This window comes from Sinocyclocheilus grahami, unplaced genomic scaffold, assembly GCF_001515645.1.
Source record: "Sinocyclocheilus grahami isolate Dianchi unplaced genomic scaffold, SAMN03320097.WGS_v1.1 scaffold34.1, whole genome shotgun sequence".
NCBI classification, from domain to species: domain Eukaryota; kingdom Metazoa; phylum Chordata; class Actinopteri; order Cypriniformes; family Cyprinidae; genus Sinocyclocheilus; species Sinocyclocheilus grahami.
In genome coordinates, this window is record NW_015505213.1 from 2252278 (window position 1) to 2271050 (window position 18773).

General features: G+C 37.8%; 1 protein-coding gene across 1 annotated transcript in view; it reads right to left on the reverse strand.

The window, feature by feature from the left end:
* Positions 1-18773, reverse strand: part of scn1lab (sodium channel, voltage-gated, type I like, alpha b) — a 43853-nt gene that overhangs the window by 24280 nt on the left and 800 nt on the right. The window contains exons 2-10 of the mRNA XM_016266902.1: positions 11707-12029; positions 11403-11521; positions 10490-10579; positions 8008-8136; positions 7690-7781; positions 5573-5821; positions 5171-5234; positions 3576-3717; positions 2379-2585 (exon numbers count right to left, since the gene is read on the reverse strand). Coding sequence (XP_016122388.1) covers positions 2379-2585; positions 3576-3717; positions 5171-5234; positions 5573-5821; positions 7690-7781; positions 8008-8136; positions 10490-10579; positions 11403-11521; positions 11707-11976 — 1362 coding nt within the window. The 5' untranslated portion in view covers positions 11977-12029. The remainder of the gene's footprint in view (positions 1-2378; positions 2586-3575; positions 3718-5170; positions 5235-5572; positions 5822-7689; positions 7782-8007; positions 8137-10489; positions 10580-11402; positions 11522-11706; positions 12030-18773) is intronic.

The window sequence follows — 18773 nt, forward strand, 5'->3', positions numbered from 1 at the left end:
GTAATGTATTTAGTTTAAATGTACAGCAGCATTTGTGCCTGTGTGTTGCCATATTTTCTACAAGCGGAAACTGAGGATATGCGGATATTACATCATTGAACAGCGACGGTGACCAGGGACAAGTCATTATTTAAAATTGGAATTTCTCTGGATTTACAAATCCTTAGGAACTTTTAGAATAACATAAATACACAACTGCATAAAATATATAACACTGTGCAAGTAGTTTTGGGATATTTTATTACGAAAATCTTACATCTTGTACCTTTAAGTAACGTAATTTTATTGAAATTAGTAACTGTAATAAAATTACATACATTTAAAATGTAACGCATTACATTACTGCGTTATCCAACTCTGATAATTACTACATTAGTAATCACAATATAGCTATTTTTATTTTATCTTTGTTATTATGACTAAGAACAGATGCCAAAAAAAAAACAATAGAACAAATATAAGAAAAAAAAATGCATTACCCTTTTCATTTTACGTATAAACAAAAGCATTCGAGTAAGAAAAACAAATAATCAAATGTAAAAATCCCTTCAGTGTGTTAATTACAAATAAATTGATTATTAAAACTATAAAGCAGTTCAATCAAGAGCAGCAAGTCATTCCCTCTTTTCTTTTATCTTTAGATTAACATTAATGAGACAGATGGCCTATATATTAAGACCTACTGTAATGCACAGATCTAATATAATGGTACACATCTGATGTTTTTCCATAACAGTTCCCCAAATGTTCACTTAAGCCATAACAGATTATGTTTGCGTGAATACTTAAATACTGTAATTCTGTGTATATTTATCAGGATTGCACGCTTCGGATGAGAGTCAGCACAAGAAGCAGAGAAAAAGTACTCCTCTCAGAAAACATACAAATATAAATAATTTTAGATGTTTAATTACTATCTGGAGCATTGGGATTGCTAGGCAAGGACTTAAAGGGATCATATGATGTTGCTAAAAAGAACTTTAGTTTGTGTATTTGGTGTAATGAAATGTGTTTATGCGGTTTAAGGTTAAAAAAACATTATTTTCCACATACTATACATTATTGTTTCTCCTCTATGCCCCGCCTTTCTGAAACGCGTCGATTTTTACAAAGCTCATCGGTCTGAAGAGCGAGGTGTGCTCTGATTGGCCAGCTATCCAGTGCGTTGTGATTGGCCGAATACCTCAAGAGTGTGATGGAAATGTTACGCCCCTTACCATACTGTGATGCCGTGTCCCAGAGCGACAAGACAAAAACATTAAACGAGGCATTTGTTGCATCCAGTGGGGACATAATTACGGATTATAATGACTTATACTGTCTTTTAACGCACTGCGTTGCATCGCGCCGCGTAAACATAAAACCATGTCTGCATTTGTGATCGGAGAAATGACAAACAACAAGCGCTACTCTACACTGCTCAAAACTCGCATTTGAATCATCAGTGGCACATTCTTTAAATATGAAAACGTACTTACAGGCTGTGAGTCAGAACAGCTGGCATTGTAGTCTACTCTTCCAGGATCAGGAAACAGTCCTCCATAAAATGCGCTGCACACATCTGAATATTTAGGTTGAACTGTTCTGGAACAGTGTTGTAAATACAACTTAACCACTGATTTCTAGTCGTGTCCTCTTTTGGAAGGCCAAACAAAGTATTTTTGCTTTCGCAACGAAACAAACAGCGTCTTCACAACATGGCGGTGGCGGTGGACGAGTCTTAACTTTTATAAAGAATATCTCTTTGGGTTTGAGACTTTAGTCTTTGCAACTTTAGGGATCTCATCTATTCACGAACAGCTTGTAACACTCCAAAGAGAAAGGAAAACTTGAAATCGCATCATATGACCCCTTTAATTAACAAATTTTTATGAAAACCTCAAATTCGACATTTTTCACTTTTTTGCGTGTAGCTCAAAATTAGCCTGTGCTCATTCCGACTCATTTTGCCAGTATGGGTCACAATTATGAATATATGATTGCTATTGTGTGAATAATATATAATCATGTAATCAATAAAAAAGTAACTGTAGTCTGATTACAAGTGTTTTTAATGTAATTTAATCTAATTACAAGTATTTAGTGTTCATCGTCTGTTTGATTACGTCTTTAATTGATTTTTCCATACATTTCTGCCATATGTACATTAACTGACAGTCACCACTGATAAGCTACCACTAAATATTGTAGAAACTTAATTTTTTTTGCAACGATTTGTATCGTGAAAAGCGCTATACAAATAAACTTGAATTTAATTTAATTGAACTTAATTTTTGGAATCTGATTACGTAATCGAGATTACATGGAGTCAGTTACTACCTAGCTCTGTTTGTGTGTTCTGACATGCTAGTATGAATGTGTCTATGTGTGCTTGCTACCTGTGCCTCTTCCTGCTGTCTCTTTAGCTGTTCTAGCATGGCTTGAAACTCTTCCTCTTTCTGTTGAGCCTCTTCTATGGTGGCCTGGTTCTGCTCATCATATGCCATGGCCACCACAGCCAGGATGAGATTCACCAGATAGAAGGAGCCCAGGAAGATCACAAGAACAAAGAAGATCATATAGGGCTTTCCAGCTGCACGCAGGGTCTGTGAGAGACAGAACACACATACACGAACAAAATGTTACAAAAATGCTTTTTTGGAAAAAAGAGAATGAAAAAACAAGTGAAAGGATATTGATTAGTTAATGGAGAGATGCTGATGTTTTCTAATGCATACAGGAGAATGGGCTAAACCTCATAATGTTTTCTTTATTTTTAAAATATCACCTACAACAGAAAAAAATTGCCCTGTGTCAGAATACTCTTAGTTCCTTACTATATAGTAGGCGAAAACAGTAAGTGATAAGAGTATATGCAAATATGCATCATATGCATAAATCCGCAGGTGCAAAGTACCCGGTTGATCTGTCAGTTGGACACTTTACTATCCAATAAGGCCATGGAGTTGTGAATTGCTCTGAAGCAACGCAACTTGCAATGCAGGTCAAATGACACTTCCAACATTTCATTCAAACTACACACTTTTCATACTACATATAGAACATTCCTTTTTCATGGTCACAAAGAGTTCTTCATCAAAAATTTGAACCTACTCTGACAGTATGTAATATCAGATGCAACTTTGGTTGGTCCAGTCAGTAAAGAAACTGAATTAAGTGTACCAAACTTACTTCATTCTGAGAAATTGTTATTAAAGTAATCATAAATTGTAATAATTACTAGTTATAGCACAAAATAAACATTAATGAACATCAGAAGGTATCTTGTTTCAACCGCAAAGAGATGTCAATACACACCATTTTTCAAGTTCAAGTCCACTGACGTAATCTCCTGTCTGATTTGTTAAATGACATTAAACTTTTTGACCATACTCTCATTGCATTAAATTTACTCACAACTCAGACAAAATTTAATTTGTTTTGCTATTGTGCTGGAGCTTCAAGAAACAATGGTGTGGTATAATGTTTATAAGAAATAAATAGCCATGGCCTAGACATTGTAGAAGTATATCATTTTCATGTCTACAGGAGGATATTGAGACCAGATGGATGGTAAGCTGATATCAGGGCTGTACCTGCTGGTAGAGGTTTTCCCAAAAGTCTTGTGTCATGAGTCGGAAGAGTGAGAGGAAGGCCCAGCTGAATGTGTCAAAGCTTGTGTAGCCGTAGTCAGGATTACGACCTACTTTTATACACGTGAAGCCCTCTGGACACTGCCTGTTATTCCAAGGAATATGAAAAAATATTTTCAGTATATTCAGTGAAAAAAATTAAGCAATTTAGCCCAACAAGGGACATCATATCAGTGGTTCTCAACCAGGAGGCCGGGGCCCACTAGGGGGCCTCAGCAAACTGTCACAATAAGTCTTAAATGGGTGGTTCACTGTTTTTTTTCTAGGCTTGATTGTGTTTATGGGGTGCAATCTAACATGAGTTAATGCTTCGTTTAAAAAAAAATGCATTATTTTTCACTTAATTTACCTTTATTCCACACCGCTCTATCCCTTCTCTGAGAAATGGGCTGATCTTTTCCTGTTTTTATGAAGCCCCTCCCTCAGAAATAGGCGATGGGCTCTGATTGGTTAGCTAGCCCAGTGTGTAGTGACTGGCTAAACCGCCTCTAGTGCGTGTCTAAATGTCCCGCCCCTCACCTCAGCGGCATGTGCTTCGGTTGTATTGTAAACAATGGCGTCGATAATATCGCTAATCAGTTAGAGCCAGATTGAGAAGCAGAGGATATTATTGAAGAGGATCATGCAGAACCTGTGCAAGCACGGCTTTTAATGGTAGGCCTATGTTTTTTGTTTGTTGTTGTATTATACTTTTAGATATGCTGTTATTTGTAAATGCCACTGCTTATGTAAGCTTTTAATATACGGTTTTGTCCTGAATAAAGCTTTAATACAGTACGGCAACTGCACGCACGTCCATGTTTAACGCTTCTCATAGCTATGTGAATGGAACAGAGCTGAGCTCATGATCTGAATGAGAGAGAGAGAGAGAGAGATGCAGCAGAGCAGAGAGTGTGCCGAGCAGGTGACACGAGGAACAGTATTAAGAACCGCTGCTTTAGAACATTGATTTTGAAACTTGTGAATCCATTAGAATCATTATAAAACAGAATCGCGATTCATATATGAATAGATTTCTACGTGCACCCCTAGTTTTCTCTTCCTCTTCTCTAAAGCAGCGCAGCATGGCGTCGCCCCCTTTGCTGCCTTTTCCCGAGGGCGGGGTTTATCTGGGTTTGTGATGTCACGAACCCGGGAAGTAACTCGTTGTAGTCCCTACCAGCTATTTTTGTAGGCATTAAACCACCAGAATTTTAAAATATCTCCGTTTGCATTGACCTTTCAGCTTCGTAACTTTGCAGATATTGTTTATGCTCAAACAGCAACATTACACACTAACGTTAAAAAATTGAAATCGCAATCAACCACCCCTTTAAAATTAAGTTATAGTTACCTATAACCAGTACCAGCTTAGAATCAAAAAGGCTGAGAAACAAAGCATTACATACACATAACCAATTAAAATTTGGCTAAAAAAATGTTAGATTAAGTAAACCTGCAATATTTCAATTGAAGAAAAAAACCTTTCTTTATATTACCACATCTAATCTATCTATATTCTGTTCACTAGCATGTGAAATCTAAAAGAACATATTCACCCAGCATCACTTGAATTTCCACATAGCAAAGGATCTTTGCGGCCTGGGAGGAAATAATACTTGCCTAAAAAGGGGAAAGGCACAAGATTAATGTCAAGAAACAATATAAAGATACAAAGCTAAAAAATATATACACACAAAGATGTACAGTATGTTTCTAGCCCTGAATCCTATAGCTTGAAGGAAGTGCATTTGTCGAAATTGTCTTTAAACCACATTCACTGTGAGGCAACACACATCCACACACACAACCATAAGAGTGCTTTGAGAACTAGATGACTCATTTTTCTTGGGCCAGTGGAGCATTCCTCACATCCTCAAGGACATGTAGTGTCAATGAGCCTCTCAATAACACACACACATACACACACATAGAGAGAGAAGCACACATTCTTCACTTACTCTCATCACTAATGTACTCTGTCCAGTTAAAGCGGCTTTGCAGCTCTAAACCAGTGCTATAATTCAGCGTGGCGGTCAGGTTTTCAGTGACATTGACCTCCGAATTCTTCACACACTTCTGCCGCAGGTTTCCCATGAAGAGCTGCAGTCCGATCAGAGCAAACACACTCAGACAGAACACAGTCAGGATCATCACGTCTGACAGCTTCTTGACCGACTGGATCAGAGCGCCAACGATAGTCTTCAGCCCTGAGGAACACACAACGGTGGTCAAAAACACTCCCGATACACACATCAACTCAAACATAATGTGAGAATGGTCAGTACAGCTACATAGATATGGACAGGCTGTTATGGTAACACTTTAGAATAAGGTCTAATACATTAACATTATGTATAATGATAGCTATATTAACTTTTACAACATTTAGGTTAATATAAATTTGTAAGTTTACTGATAAAGTTATAGATATTTTGTGAAATTAACATTATCACAAACATGAATAACAATGAACAACAGTGCATTTATAAATTACCCTGAACCTAAATACTGTAAATTATTGTTCATTGTTAGTTCATAATACCTAATGCACCTTATTATTAAAGTGTTACTCTTTCTGTCATCCTGCTGATTTTTTTTTTATTGCAGGAATGGTTCACCCAGAAACTCATTATTTATTCACCCTCATGTCATTCCAAACCTGTATGTTGATATTTGTTTCTGTTAAACACAAAAAGGAAATTGACACAGTTCATAGCAAGCACAGCTGTCAAGCTCCAAAAAAAAAACACCCTGAAAGCACCATAAAAGTGTCCTATACAACTGGTGTACTACATTTCAAACCTTCTGAGGTCAGATGACAGCTTTGTGTGACAACAGAAAAAGAAAATTAATTTAGTGTCAGCTTGAAAATCTTGTGTAGTGTATATTTAAATTAAGACTCAATTTCTGATCTGTTCTTTACACAAAGCTATCTTAGAAAACAGCATTCATGTTTAGTTTGGAATAATGAGGATGAATAAGGGAAAAAAATGGCAGAATGTAAATTTTTGGCTGAACTATTCCATATAATCTGACAATTATTAATTATAATAATTATAATTTTAATTATAAGTTTAATTTTACCTTAATTATAATTTTAACAATATAGTTACTTCAATCATTTTTTTTTTATCTAGAATAACACTACAAATTTAGAAAACATTCTGCTTTAGATATAATAAATTAGTAAAAAGAAAGCAAAGATCAGAAGCTTTTGGTGATTAAAACAAGGTTTTAAATATTAGTGCGCATGTTAGTTGAATAAATGTATGTGAAATTGCGTATAAACAACATTAAATCATGCAGTGTTAAACAGTGAGTGCGAGTGTTGCCTGTGCATGTGTGTGTGTGTGTGTGCAGCACACGCAGCAGGCAAACAACGGGCACAGCCGACGGTGCGCATGCACATAGAACTCAAACAGCAGACAGAGGAGAAGAGAAGAGTAGAGGGTCTCAAGTTCTCTATCTCAGGCTATAGGCTTCAGCAATGTCTCATGCAAAAAAAACAACACAACTCAAAAATGCCCAGTTGTCTATTTCCCAAGGCATGATGGGAGACCTTTCCCAAGGCGTGATGGTCTTTGGGAAATAACAGAGCAGAGCCTGGCAGAAGGGATATAAGAAAAACTACAGAATGTGTTTTTAAAAGCCTGGAATCCCGTTTTTTACACCCGAGCGGATTCCTGCTTTCTCTGACCGCTGGGAGCGACAGAATGAGAGAGAGAGGCCAGCGGAGGAGGGGATGGAGTGAGCGAGAGCTCAGATGGAGAGAGAGGCAGCCTGTGAGCTAGCCCTCACCTGGAATCACTGATATAGTTTTGAGTGCTCGTAAAACCCTGAAGGTTCTCAGTGCTGAGACATTGCCCAGATCCACAAATTCTGTTACATATCTGTAGGGAGGGGGAGGGGTCACACACACACGCACGCACAAACACACACACACGCACGCATGTTAGGACAGGACAGGGTAGCAGAGGGAAACGTCACACAGAGACACACACCTGACTGACACCTGTGTTTACGTGCACACGCATGCGCACGTCTATACACACACGCACGCACACACATCCCTTACCTGGGATGACTGAGATAGTTTTCAAAGCTCTGAGCACTCTGAAAGTACGGAGAGCTGACACATTGCCTAGGTTTACAAACTCAGTTACATACCTGTAGAATCAAATAAAGAGTTACCACAAATGCACGCACACACTCGCTCAAACGCACACAACCACAACCGACATGGATTCACCAGCTTTCCTTCATCAATGTGTTCAAAACTATCTGAGCAAACTTGCATTAACAATTCAGGAAAAACAGTGTACGGTCTCATTTGTCTTATGTTTTTAATACAAAATAATAAGCATGAGAAGCATCTGTCTTCAGAGATACTCACGCCATCAGAATGACGCTGAAGTCCAGCCAGTTCCAGGGGTCTCGCAGGAAAGTGAACTTCCCCACGCAGAAGCCCCGTGCCAGGATCTTAATCAGGGACTCAAAGGTGTAGATCCCTGTGAACGTGTACCTGATTGCACACAAACAAACTCCACTAAGAACAATTAAGTTGTATGAAATTGAAACAATCGAGTGTTAAAGATCCCATGTAATGATGCTATTTTTTTTGCTGTGCTGACAAACTTCCTATTGGAAAAAAAAGTCAGCGCAAGGAATAATGATGGGCTGAAGTTAAAAAGGATGTACTTATTCTCAAAAGTTTATTTCTATGAAACAAAAAAGAGGAGACAAGATATATGTTAAGCTTCACAAAACAAAACAAAAAACACCATAGGTTGGTTCATACAACTTGTCCTCTATATTACAGTCAATTCCAAGTCTTCAGAAACCATGATCGGTGTTGGGCAAGTTACTTCCAAAATGTAATACATTATATATTACTAGTTACTGTCTTTTGAAAGTAATTAGTTACATTACAATATTACTGTCTCTGAATTGTAATGCGTTACACTACTTTTGAGTTACTACTTGAGTTACTAGTTTATTGCTGCTCATTCTACACCCAGTGAAGGGTAATGTGGTAGGTCTATATAGCATACAATTATAAAATCATATTTAGATGTCGGTATGTAGGTCTACATTAATGTTACGTTGTAGTTTAGGTTAAACACAGATAAGCAGAAACCACATTATTACATTCATAAATAACACCGGTAAATAAAGCTATATGTTATAATGTACAAACAATAAACACATATTCTCTGAGACAACAAGAGACTAAATTAATTCAATATAGGCTGATGATGGTATATATCTGTCTTAAATTATTCCCTTAATATTTCTCTTGTGGCCCATATCCTATAGTGAAAAACATGAGAAGAAACGTATTTCGCGTTAAACAGGTTGTTTTTGAAAATCTGTGTACGAAATAAAGCTGCTCTTAATTTTCATCGATGACTGCAGTGTTAATAATTATAATTATAGGCCTATAATTCAATTGTATAAATGAATAGACTTGTTTAAAAAAAACTTTAAAAAAAACATTCTCAATGAGGAGTAGCCTAAGCTAATAGCCTAAATTTTAATTATCCCCACGGAACAGCATAGTCATATAGACTATAATTTAACAAAAACAGATTTTGTTATTTTTAGTTAAACTTAATTTTTGTTGCTTGTCTGTGCTCGTCCGCCACCTTTTTCCTCTTCTCCGACCCCGCAGCTCTCTCCGATAGCTTAGTGTTAGTGGCACCAGTCCAGTGTTTCCAGGTTTTACTCATGCTATTTCTCCATGTTGAGAGTTTGGTGTCGCACATATTGCTAAGCATTCTTATCCTTTTCTCCGATCAACTGAAAATAACAGGAGTGTGTCCATCTCACAAATGTAGAATCCGTCTCTGCAGTCATCTCAACCATCTAATTCCAGCAACCGAAGATAGACAAACTATTTTACCCGCGGAATTTTTTCTCTGGTGCTGTTTTGCGGTGTTAGTAATATGTTGTTGTAACTTGCATTACTGAGATTGTAACGAGTAATAATATTACCCAAATTTTATTAGTAATGTGTTATATTACTGCATTACAGCAAAACGTAATATACTACTGTAATATTATTACTTTTGTAATGCGTTACTCCCAACACTGACCATGATACTACAGTATGTGCAAGGAATAGACTTCATTTATTTATTTTTACTGAAATGACTCTGCATCGCGTTGAACTCAGAAAAGAAACCATTGAAAAAATGTTCTTTCGAGGATCCAATTGATCCAGTTCACTAAAAGTAACCAAATGATTCATGAACAAATCATTCTATTTTGTTCAACAAGGTTAACTCACTGACTCAATCTACTCACAGCAGTTCTTGAGTTAACAGCTCACTAGAGGGGAAGAATATCGTTGAACAATAACATAAATTCAGTCATTTCCTCACACAAAATTACTGTATGGCTTTAGAATACATAGAATACAGTGCACAAGAATGTACTGAAGAACTGTAGAGTATAAACCAATTTTATGATGCTTTTTTGGTGTTTACTTTTGCATTTTTAGAAATGAACAGATATGATTGGTCACTATAAAATAAAAACTATGCATTTTTTGTTCCACCAAATAAAAATAGAACAATTTTAATTTTAGGATAAATTATTTTATTTATTAAATTATTTATACATTTATAATTTTATAATTTTAAAAGTCCAAAAAAACCCCCCTGATTTGCTACTTGGTTTTGTTAGTAAGTAACAGCTGTTATATAAATATATACAGTGGGTACGGAAAGTATTCAGACCCCCTTAAATGGAGAGGACACAATCTACAGATTACTTTTTTGGACAAAATCCCGGAAGAGAAAGACAATTTTGACAATTTTGTCAAAAGATTAAACTGTAAAATTATGCACAATGGTGTTAATGATGTGACTTACTCCACATTCTTGGCCCAGTCCGGGGGATTGCTGAGGGTCATGAAGGAGCAGTTGGTCAAGATTGTGCACATGATCACAAAACTGAACATTGTGAGCAGCAGTCAAGGAATATACACAAAGACACAAACACACACAAATATTGCATGTATACTCACCCAACTACACCTAATGTCAAGTGCAGCCTCAGACAGCACACCTAGAGTAATTGTCTTTGTATTATCAATGCTTAAGAGGAAGAAATTATTATTGGATTTGCCAAACATTTGCCAGGCTTGTAGCTTCAAATATTTGAAAGATATTAAAAAATATTTAGTAGCAAACGATTCAACTTACAGAAGCGGAATTGGTCAAAGTAATAGTAAAGTGACAGTTCATAAAAAATGTTTGTTCTTTTGAACTCTTTATTCATTAAGGAATCCTGAAAAAAACGTATTAGTATCTAAAAATATTTTTAAACATCATTTCTTGAGCACCAAATCAGCATATTACGATGATTTCTGAAAGATTGTCACATTAAAAACTGGAGTAACGGCTTCTGAAAATTCAGCTTTGCCATCACAAGAATAAATTCCATAACTAAAATAGTTAAAAAAAAACAGAAACATTTATTTTTTTATAGCTATTTTAAATTGTAATGATATTTTACAATACTACTATTTTACTGTATTTTTGATCACATAAATGCAGCCTTAAGAGACATTTTTCATCAACATTAAAAAAATCTTAGAACCCAAACTTTTGAACGTTATACAGTATGTATGTTGGTCAGATTGTCAGATTTTGGGTCCTGTCTAAGTGTTCTATCAAAATAAGATGATGTAGACAAGAATGTATGTTGCAAGTGAAAAGTCTGGAGACTAATCTATACGTTGTTTAGATGCTTACATACATCCATTCAGCTGAAAAAGGATATGAATGCACCAGGACCTTGATGGAGATTCGCCTCAATGGATTGAAGGGGCTCAAAATATACAAAGCTGGCATAGCATTAAAGCGGAATATAGCCTTCCCACGATTCAATACTATAAAGGTCTGAAGCAGAGAAAAATGGATTGTGGTTACAGTGCACACAATCTGCGACAATCTCTTTTCAAATATGTTTCACAAGGTGTTATGTAACTACAGAGAATAATACACGTTATAACACCAGACTGAAGTCCTGCTGGCCGTCTAAACGCAAATAACAAGCTTCCATTTTAAAATCTTCTCACACATACTTTTTGGTTGCTGTAGTAGGTGTCCAGGTCCTCCAGCGGGACGGACACAAATTCGGACGGAAGGTCTCCGTAGATAAAGGGCAGGGATTTTCCCGCCTCCAAATCGCTGTTGGGTTTGGGCCCGTTTTCGTCATCATCATCAGGCCGTCTCTCGCCTTTGGGCCGTTGGGCCGCCTCCTCTGCGATGCGGCGCTCGATAGCAGCGAGAGACTCAGGCGAGAAGGGCCGGAAGCTGTCAGGTCTGGGTGGAACGAGCAGATGAGCAGCCATATTGACATCCTGCTCTGGTAGCTGCACCAGCTAATCTCCAGTCACTCTGGGAGCTGAAGGAAGGAAATCACACGTTCAATGCACAGTGGCTGTGAGAGGAGATTGATAATTAAAGTGGAAGTCGTTCATTTTTATGAATTGAGTCAATCTGTGGCCATTTAAAACATGAAATAACCACTGGCAATTTATTTACACGACAATCAGCATCACAATGGAGACTTGGGAGAAGATTTCATATTCTAATTATTACCAATAAAGAGGCTGTTAATATTCATGCAGTGCCATTAGATGCAGCTTGTGTGTGTGTGTGTGTGTGTTTACAGAACCGGATGGTTGTACCAGCTCTGTATGTTACAGTAGAGGAGCAATGCCTGCGGGTCACCAGGCATAAATAGCCAGTCTGGCGTGCTGCCCTGAGTGCTGTGGCCAGAGCTGTGAGCACCAAACTGGGCGTGTACTCAGAGCGAATCAGTTACATTCCCAGGGGCTCCATGACCCCTATGAATCCCCCATCTCCTTCAAGATTCAGAGTCTCAAAGAATAGAGACGTATATGTAAGACATGGGGGGGAAAGAAGAAAGACATATAGAGATGAAGAAAGCATGAGGGAGGGAAAGAGATGAGTGTGAATATTGAAATGCTCATACTTTGTAGTTTGGGGTTAATATATATATATATATTTTTGAAAGAAATACATTTTATTCAGCAAGAATGACAGTAAAAATTACTGTAATAACTTTTAAACTGTTGCAAAAAATCAATTCAAATAAATGTTGTTCAAAACATGTATCAGTTTATTGGGCAGCACAACTGTTTTAATAAGGTTATATGGCACCAAATCTGCATATTAGAATGATTTCTGAAGGATCATGATGTGACACTGACGACTGGAGTAATGACTGCTAAAAGTCAGCTTTGCCATCACAGGAATATATTAATAAAAAATATTTAAAATTGTATTAATATTTCAAAATTTCACTGTTTTTATTTTCAAACACATTAAAACATCTTACCAACCCCAAACCTCTGAACAGTAGTGTATTTTATTACATGACAATTTGTAATACTGTGAATTCTGATTGGTCAATGACAGAATTTCTCAGTCTAACTGTATAACTGACTAATTTCCTATACTGCTTTGTTTTTTTGTTTAGTTTTTTTCTCACATAATTTCAAGTCAAATCAATATTTTGTGTCCATTTATTTATTTGCTGTGTAACACACTCTATTTCACAGAACTCACACTTGAATCCAAAACCCAGTTTTGGTAGATGATTACATTGATGATTACATGCATAAGTGGCACCTGAGCATGCATCTGGCTGTCTAAAAATGGTTTTGAAATTCAATCCCCCCATCCCCCCAAAGCATGCAGATTCATACATCTTAAACAAAACAATCTTGCAATTCAAACTGGTGGATTCAAGATAAAAAAAATTAAGCCCTCATTCTTGTTTTCTAAACCATGTTAAAGATGCTATAATTACAACTCATCTCCAGCTAACGTATGCCTTTCCCAAATCCAAATGCTCAGGCTCCATTCTACCTTTTTTTAGATAATACTTTTTTAAAAGTTCAAATGAAACTGACATGAATCAAACTGAATCAATGCGGTTGACAGCTGTGAAAAAAAAAAAACAGTAATTGTTTTCGTTTCTATATTTACATAAAAAACAGTTGACACTGCTCCAAACCACCCACAAAACCTTAGTCCTCATCCAACTGGAAAGGCATAGTAGTAGTTGCAATAAACATTTCACCAAGCAAACTGAAAAATCATTAGTCTCTTTATTAACTCACTGTAATCAGTAGTATCTTTTTAACTCACTGGATCCTGCATAGATCATGTCCGCCTTTAATGAATGAAAATGAAATCATTTGCAAAACTGAGTCTGTGACCAAATAAAATCTGCTATTCACTCTTTCCTTTTTCACAAATAACTACCACACTGAAAAGCAGAGGTGAAAAAACTGTTGCAGATTTTGGAAAGCTTGTTTTACTAACATCTTTATACAAAACGGCATGAAACTTACATGCCCAGAGTGGGAATCATATCTTAAATAAATCAATACTCAAGAAGATATATTGATATAATAATTTGAAACATATTTTAAAGGTGTAATTTACCCAAAAACTTGCTGAAAATGTACTTACCCTCAGGCCATCCAAAGATGACTCTTCATCAGAACAGATTTGGAGAAATTTAGCATTACATCACCTGCTCACCAATGGATCCTCTGCACTAAATGGGTGCCATCAGAATTAGATTCCAAACAGCTGATAAAAAAACATTGCAATCCACAAGCAATCACCATGACTCCAGTCTATCAATTAACATATTATAAAGGGAAAAGCTGTGTGTTTGTAAAATAAAACAAAAATCCATTACTAGAGGTGTTCTGGCCAAAACACCTCAATAACATGCATAATGATTCTTAAGAATGCTTCCTCCACTGATAATAACACTTCATCCAGTGAAAAAGTCCATCCTGTTATCTTCTCACTTTACTAACATATTTCTTTAGAACTGTTTTGGACTTTTTCGCTGCTTGATCTATGCAAATTTCTCTCCTGATTCAGACAAAAACACTTTTTCACTGAAGAAAGCAATATTACGACTAGAGGACTCGTATTTTAGCTGGAGGCAACTGTTTGAAATCTTAATGACAGATATTGTTTTTATTACAAACTCACAGCTTTTCAAATCACTAGAAGTTAACTGATGGACTAGAGTGGTGTGGATTACTTGATTATTGTGATGCTTTTATCAGCTGTTTCAATTCTCATTCTGACGGTACCCATTCACTTGGATGGATCCTAGGTGGATGGATCCTAGGATGCTAAATTTGGTCAAATCTGTTCTGATGAAGAAGCAAACTGAGGAAATTATTTATTTTTTATTTTTTATTTTTTACCAGATTTTCATTTTTGGGTGATCTACAGTATCATCAATCAATTTAAGACTCAATTTAAGACCAAGTTTGAGTTGCATTAAACTGAAAAGTGCAGTTTTTCTATGCAGAACTTCTGCTAACAAGGTATTCTAGACAAAATCTTCCTGGGTGCCCTGGTCTGCTCTGGGCTAGATTTCAGTGTGCAACTGTGACTAATATTCGGCAAGCAATTGTTTGTGTGCGTGTGGGTCTGTGAGTGAGCACTGTGAGCTGTCTCTCTCTCCCTGCCATCACCCAGCCAGTTCAGCCTGTTCCCTCTGAGGACAGAGGTAAAAAAACAACTCCCTCATCCATGCATCCACCCATCCACGCACTCATCCAATGATCCACTTATTCAACCCCCTCCAAAAATGAGCCAACCCTCTGGGGTGCCATTACTCCCAGCCCTGCCCTAATGCACACCAGTCTCCAGGGTCAAACCAAACCTCAGAGAGGAGGTGGGGGGCATTTGGCACAATTTAAATATACAGTAGGTACTCCTGGGTAAAATCAAGGGTGCTACTACTCACCATTTTGATGAGCTGTCAAAAATCAGACAAACACTGAGAAATTCTGCAAGCTCCTCCGGTACCGTGATAAAGCTTGTAAAGTTCAGATTATACTACCATTACCATGAAAAAAAAGTGTATCATTCAAACTTGATCAAAAATTATAAACTAGCATAGACATAAGTATAAAACATGTCACCTTAGTGGATCCTGCATGCTACTTTATGTTACTACGATATTGAAAGATCCTGACAGTGTGTCACTGAGAGGGTGGATTAAAATATTCCAGGCCAACTCTACGCATCCGAAATGTGTCAGAATTTACCATCAAACCTTTCCCTCAAATGTCAAACAGTCATGCATACATATTCAGACACTATATGTGTTTAAAAGATGATTTCTGACAGATGTGGAGGAAGTGTCCCTTCACACTCACACAGCATCTAAACTCGTCACTTGACATTTCCTAACAAGGCTGTTGCTGTTTTCTAATTAAGAATTTACACATTTTCCTCAACTGAGTTAGAATCGTTCTGCTCCTTATTTAGTTTGTTTAATTATACTTTAATACAGTGTTTTTTCTCTTTTCTTTGGGGGGGTGGGGTGGGGGGAAACAATTTTTTCATGATTCTCCTGTATCTGTATCCTGTTATCATTGTAAAAGTTGAATAAACAGATTTAATTTAAAAAAATAAAATAAAAGAATCGTTCTGCTCCGTCGTGGATAACAAGGATTCGCAACAGCTGCTCTCCATGGTGCTGAAACACAGGTGCGCCTGGGCTCAGCTCAGGTCATCCTCCACGCGCTTCCTCCACCGCCTCACATTCGCATGTTATTCTTAATGCCAGTTTTTCGGACACATTGACGCTTACGTGTTTAACACGGCTGATTCAGTGAATTAAATAAGACCGATTTTAAAGGATATTAACATAAATACAGAAATTCATAATTCTTAAATGTGTTTTCAGTCGGTACAGGTTGTTCCTTAGGATTTCACTTGTTGATTTATATTATTATGTATAATAACAACAACATTTCTAAAGAGTGCAAACTGTAAACAACTGCCCAAGACAACGTTCAAAATGGTCTAATGTTATTTTTTGGCGTTTTCTTATAAGTAGCCTATGCCGTTTCAACAAGTCAAATATTCGAGGACCTCTCAAGCTCCACATACATGATTCCAGTCGACGGATGATGTTTATCACGATTGTTGTTTTAGGCATTGAGTGGCGACAGAAGCTCATGGAGTTTGAAGGCCCTACCTTTATAGATGAGGATTCATCTCGAGCGCAGGGGCGAAGCAGCTGTCGCCATGTTGACGTCTCCGGCTATTTCCAATCCGCAAGCTCGAGGTCCACCCAAACCGCAACCAACTCCGTACATGACACCATTTACACGGCCATTTCTAGAGCTTTATGTTAAAAAAAACCCCACCGCCCGGGGCTACAACAGCTCTACATTTCCACCCCTGACGACACCGACTGAAGGTCCGAGATTGATGTAATTCCACGTAACGAGAAACCCACCCAAAGGGTTAAACGGTGTCTAGGCGACAGAGAAAACGTCTCTGGGCGTGCCTTTTTTTTCACTGACCAAAAATGTCTCCAACGCAAGTTTTAGAGGCATAAAGGTTCGCATTAACACCGCAAATTGGCACGTTTTGGCGTCCTCGGATTGTGTTTTTCAACCCTTTCTCGTGTACCGCCAGTGTGCGACGGTGGGTGGGGTGTGGAAATGTGAGGGAAGGAGGGGGTCGCGATTGCTCCTCTTTTCAATGACAATCATTATCAATATAATTAACGTGCTATGTGGAAATCTTGGGACGTCCTCAAAACAAGAGTTGTCGTTCTATTAAACTTAAAACAGTCGACCGCAGTCCTTCGTTCAAACCGCATCTCCCTAATTTTGATAGATCAGCCAAATTCAGCACCACCATCATCATCATTATCTCCATAGGCAACCAGCGGACAGAAACCCAAACATCTGTCCAGTTTTTTTACATTCACAAATTATCATTGTAAAAGTTGAATAAACAGATTTAATTTAAAAAAATAAAATAAAAGAATCGTTCTGCTCCGTCGTGGATAACAAGGATTCGCAACAGCTGCTCTCCATGGTGCTGAAACACAGGTGCGCCTGGGCTCAGCTCAGGTCATCCTCCACGCGCTTCCTCCACCGCCTCACATTCGCATGTTATTCTTAATGCCAGTTTTTCGGACACATTGACGCTTACGTGTTTAACACGGCTGATTCAGTGAATTAAATAAGACCGATTTTAAAGGATATTAACATAAATACAGAAATTCATAATTCTTAAATGTGTTTTCAGTCGGTACAGGTTGTTCCTTAGGATTTCACTTGTTGATTTATATTATTATGTATAATAACAACAACATTTCTAAAGAGTGCAAACTGTAAACAACTGCCCAAGACAACGTTCAAAATGGTCTAATGTTATTTTTTGGCGTTTTCTTATAAGTAGCCTATGCCGTTTCAACAAGTCAAATATTCGAGGACCTCTCAAGCTCCACATACATGATTCCAGTCGACGGATGATGTTTATCACGATTGTTGTTTTAGGCACTGAGTGGCGACAGAAGCTCAGGGAGTTTGAAGGCCCTATACCTTTATAGATGAGGATTCATCTCGAGCGCAGGGGCGAAGCAGCTGTCGCCATGTTGACGTCTCCGGCTATTTCCAATCCGCAAGCTCGAGGTCCACCCAAACCGCAACCAACTCCGTACATGACACCATTTACACGGCCATTTCTAGAGCTTTATGTTAAAAAAAACCCCACCGCCCGGGGCTACAACAGCTCTACATTTCCACCCCTGACGACACCGACTGAAGGTCCGAGATTGATGTAATTCCACGTAACGAGAAACCCACCCAAAGGGTTAAACGGTGTCTAGGCGACAGAGAAAACGTCTCTGGGCGTGCCTTTTTTTTCACTGACCAAAAATGTCTCCAACGCAAGTTTTAGAGGCATAAAGGTTCGCATTAACACCGCAAATTGGCACGTTTTGGCGTCCTCGGATTGTGTTTTTCAACCCTTTCTCGTGTACCGCCAGTGTGCGACGGTGGGTGGGGTGTGGAAATGTGAGGGAAGGAGGGGGTCGCGATTGCTCCTCTTTTCAATGACAATCATTATCAATATAATTAACGTGCTATGTGGAAATCTTGGGACGTCCTCAAAACAAGAGTTGTCGTTCTATTAAACTTAAAACAGTCGACCGCAGTCCTTCGTTCAAACCGCATCTCCCTAATTTTGATAGATCAGCCAAATTCAGCACCACCATCATCATCATTATCTCCATAGGCAACCAGCGGACAGAAACCCAAACATCTGTCCA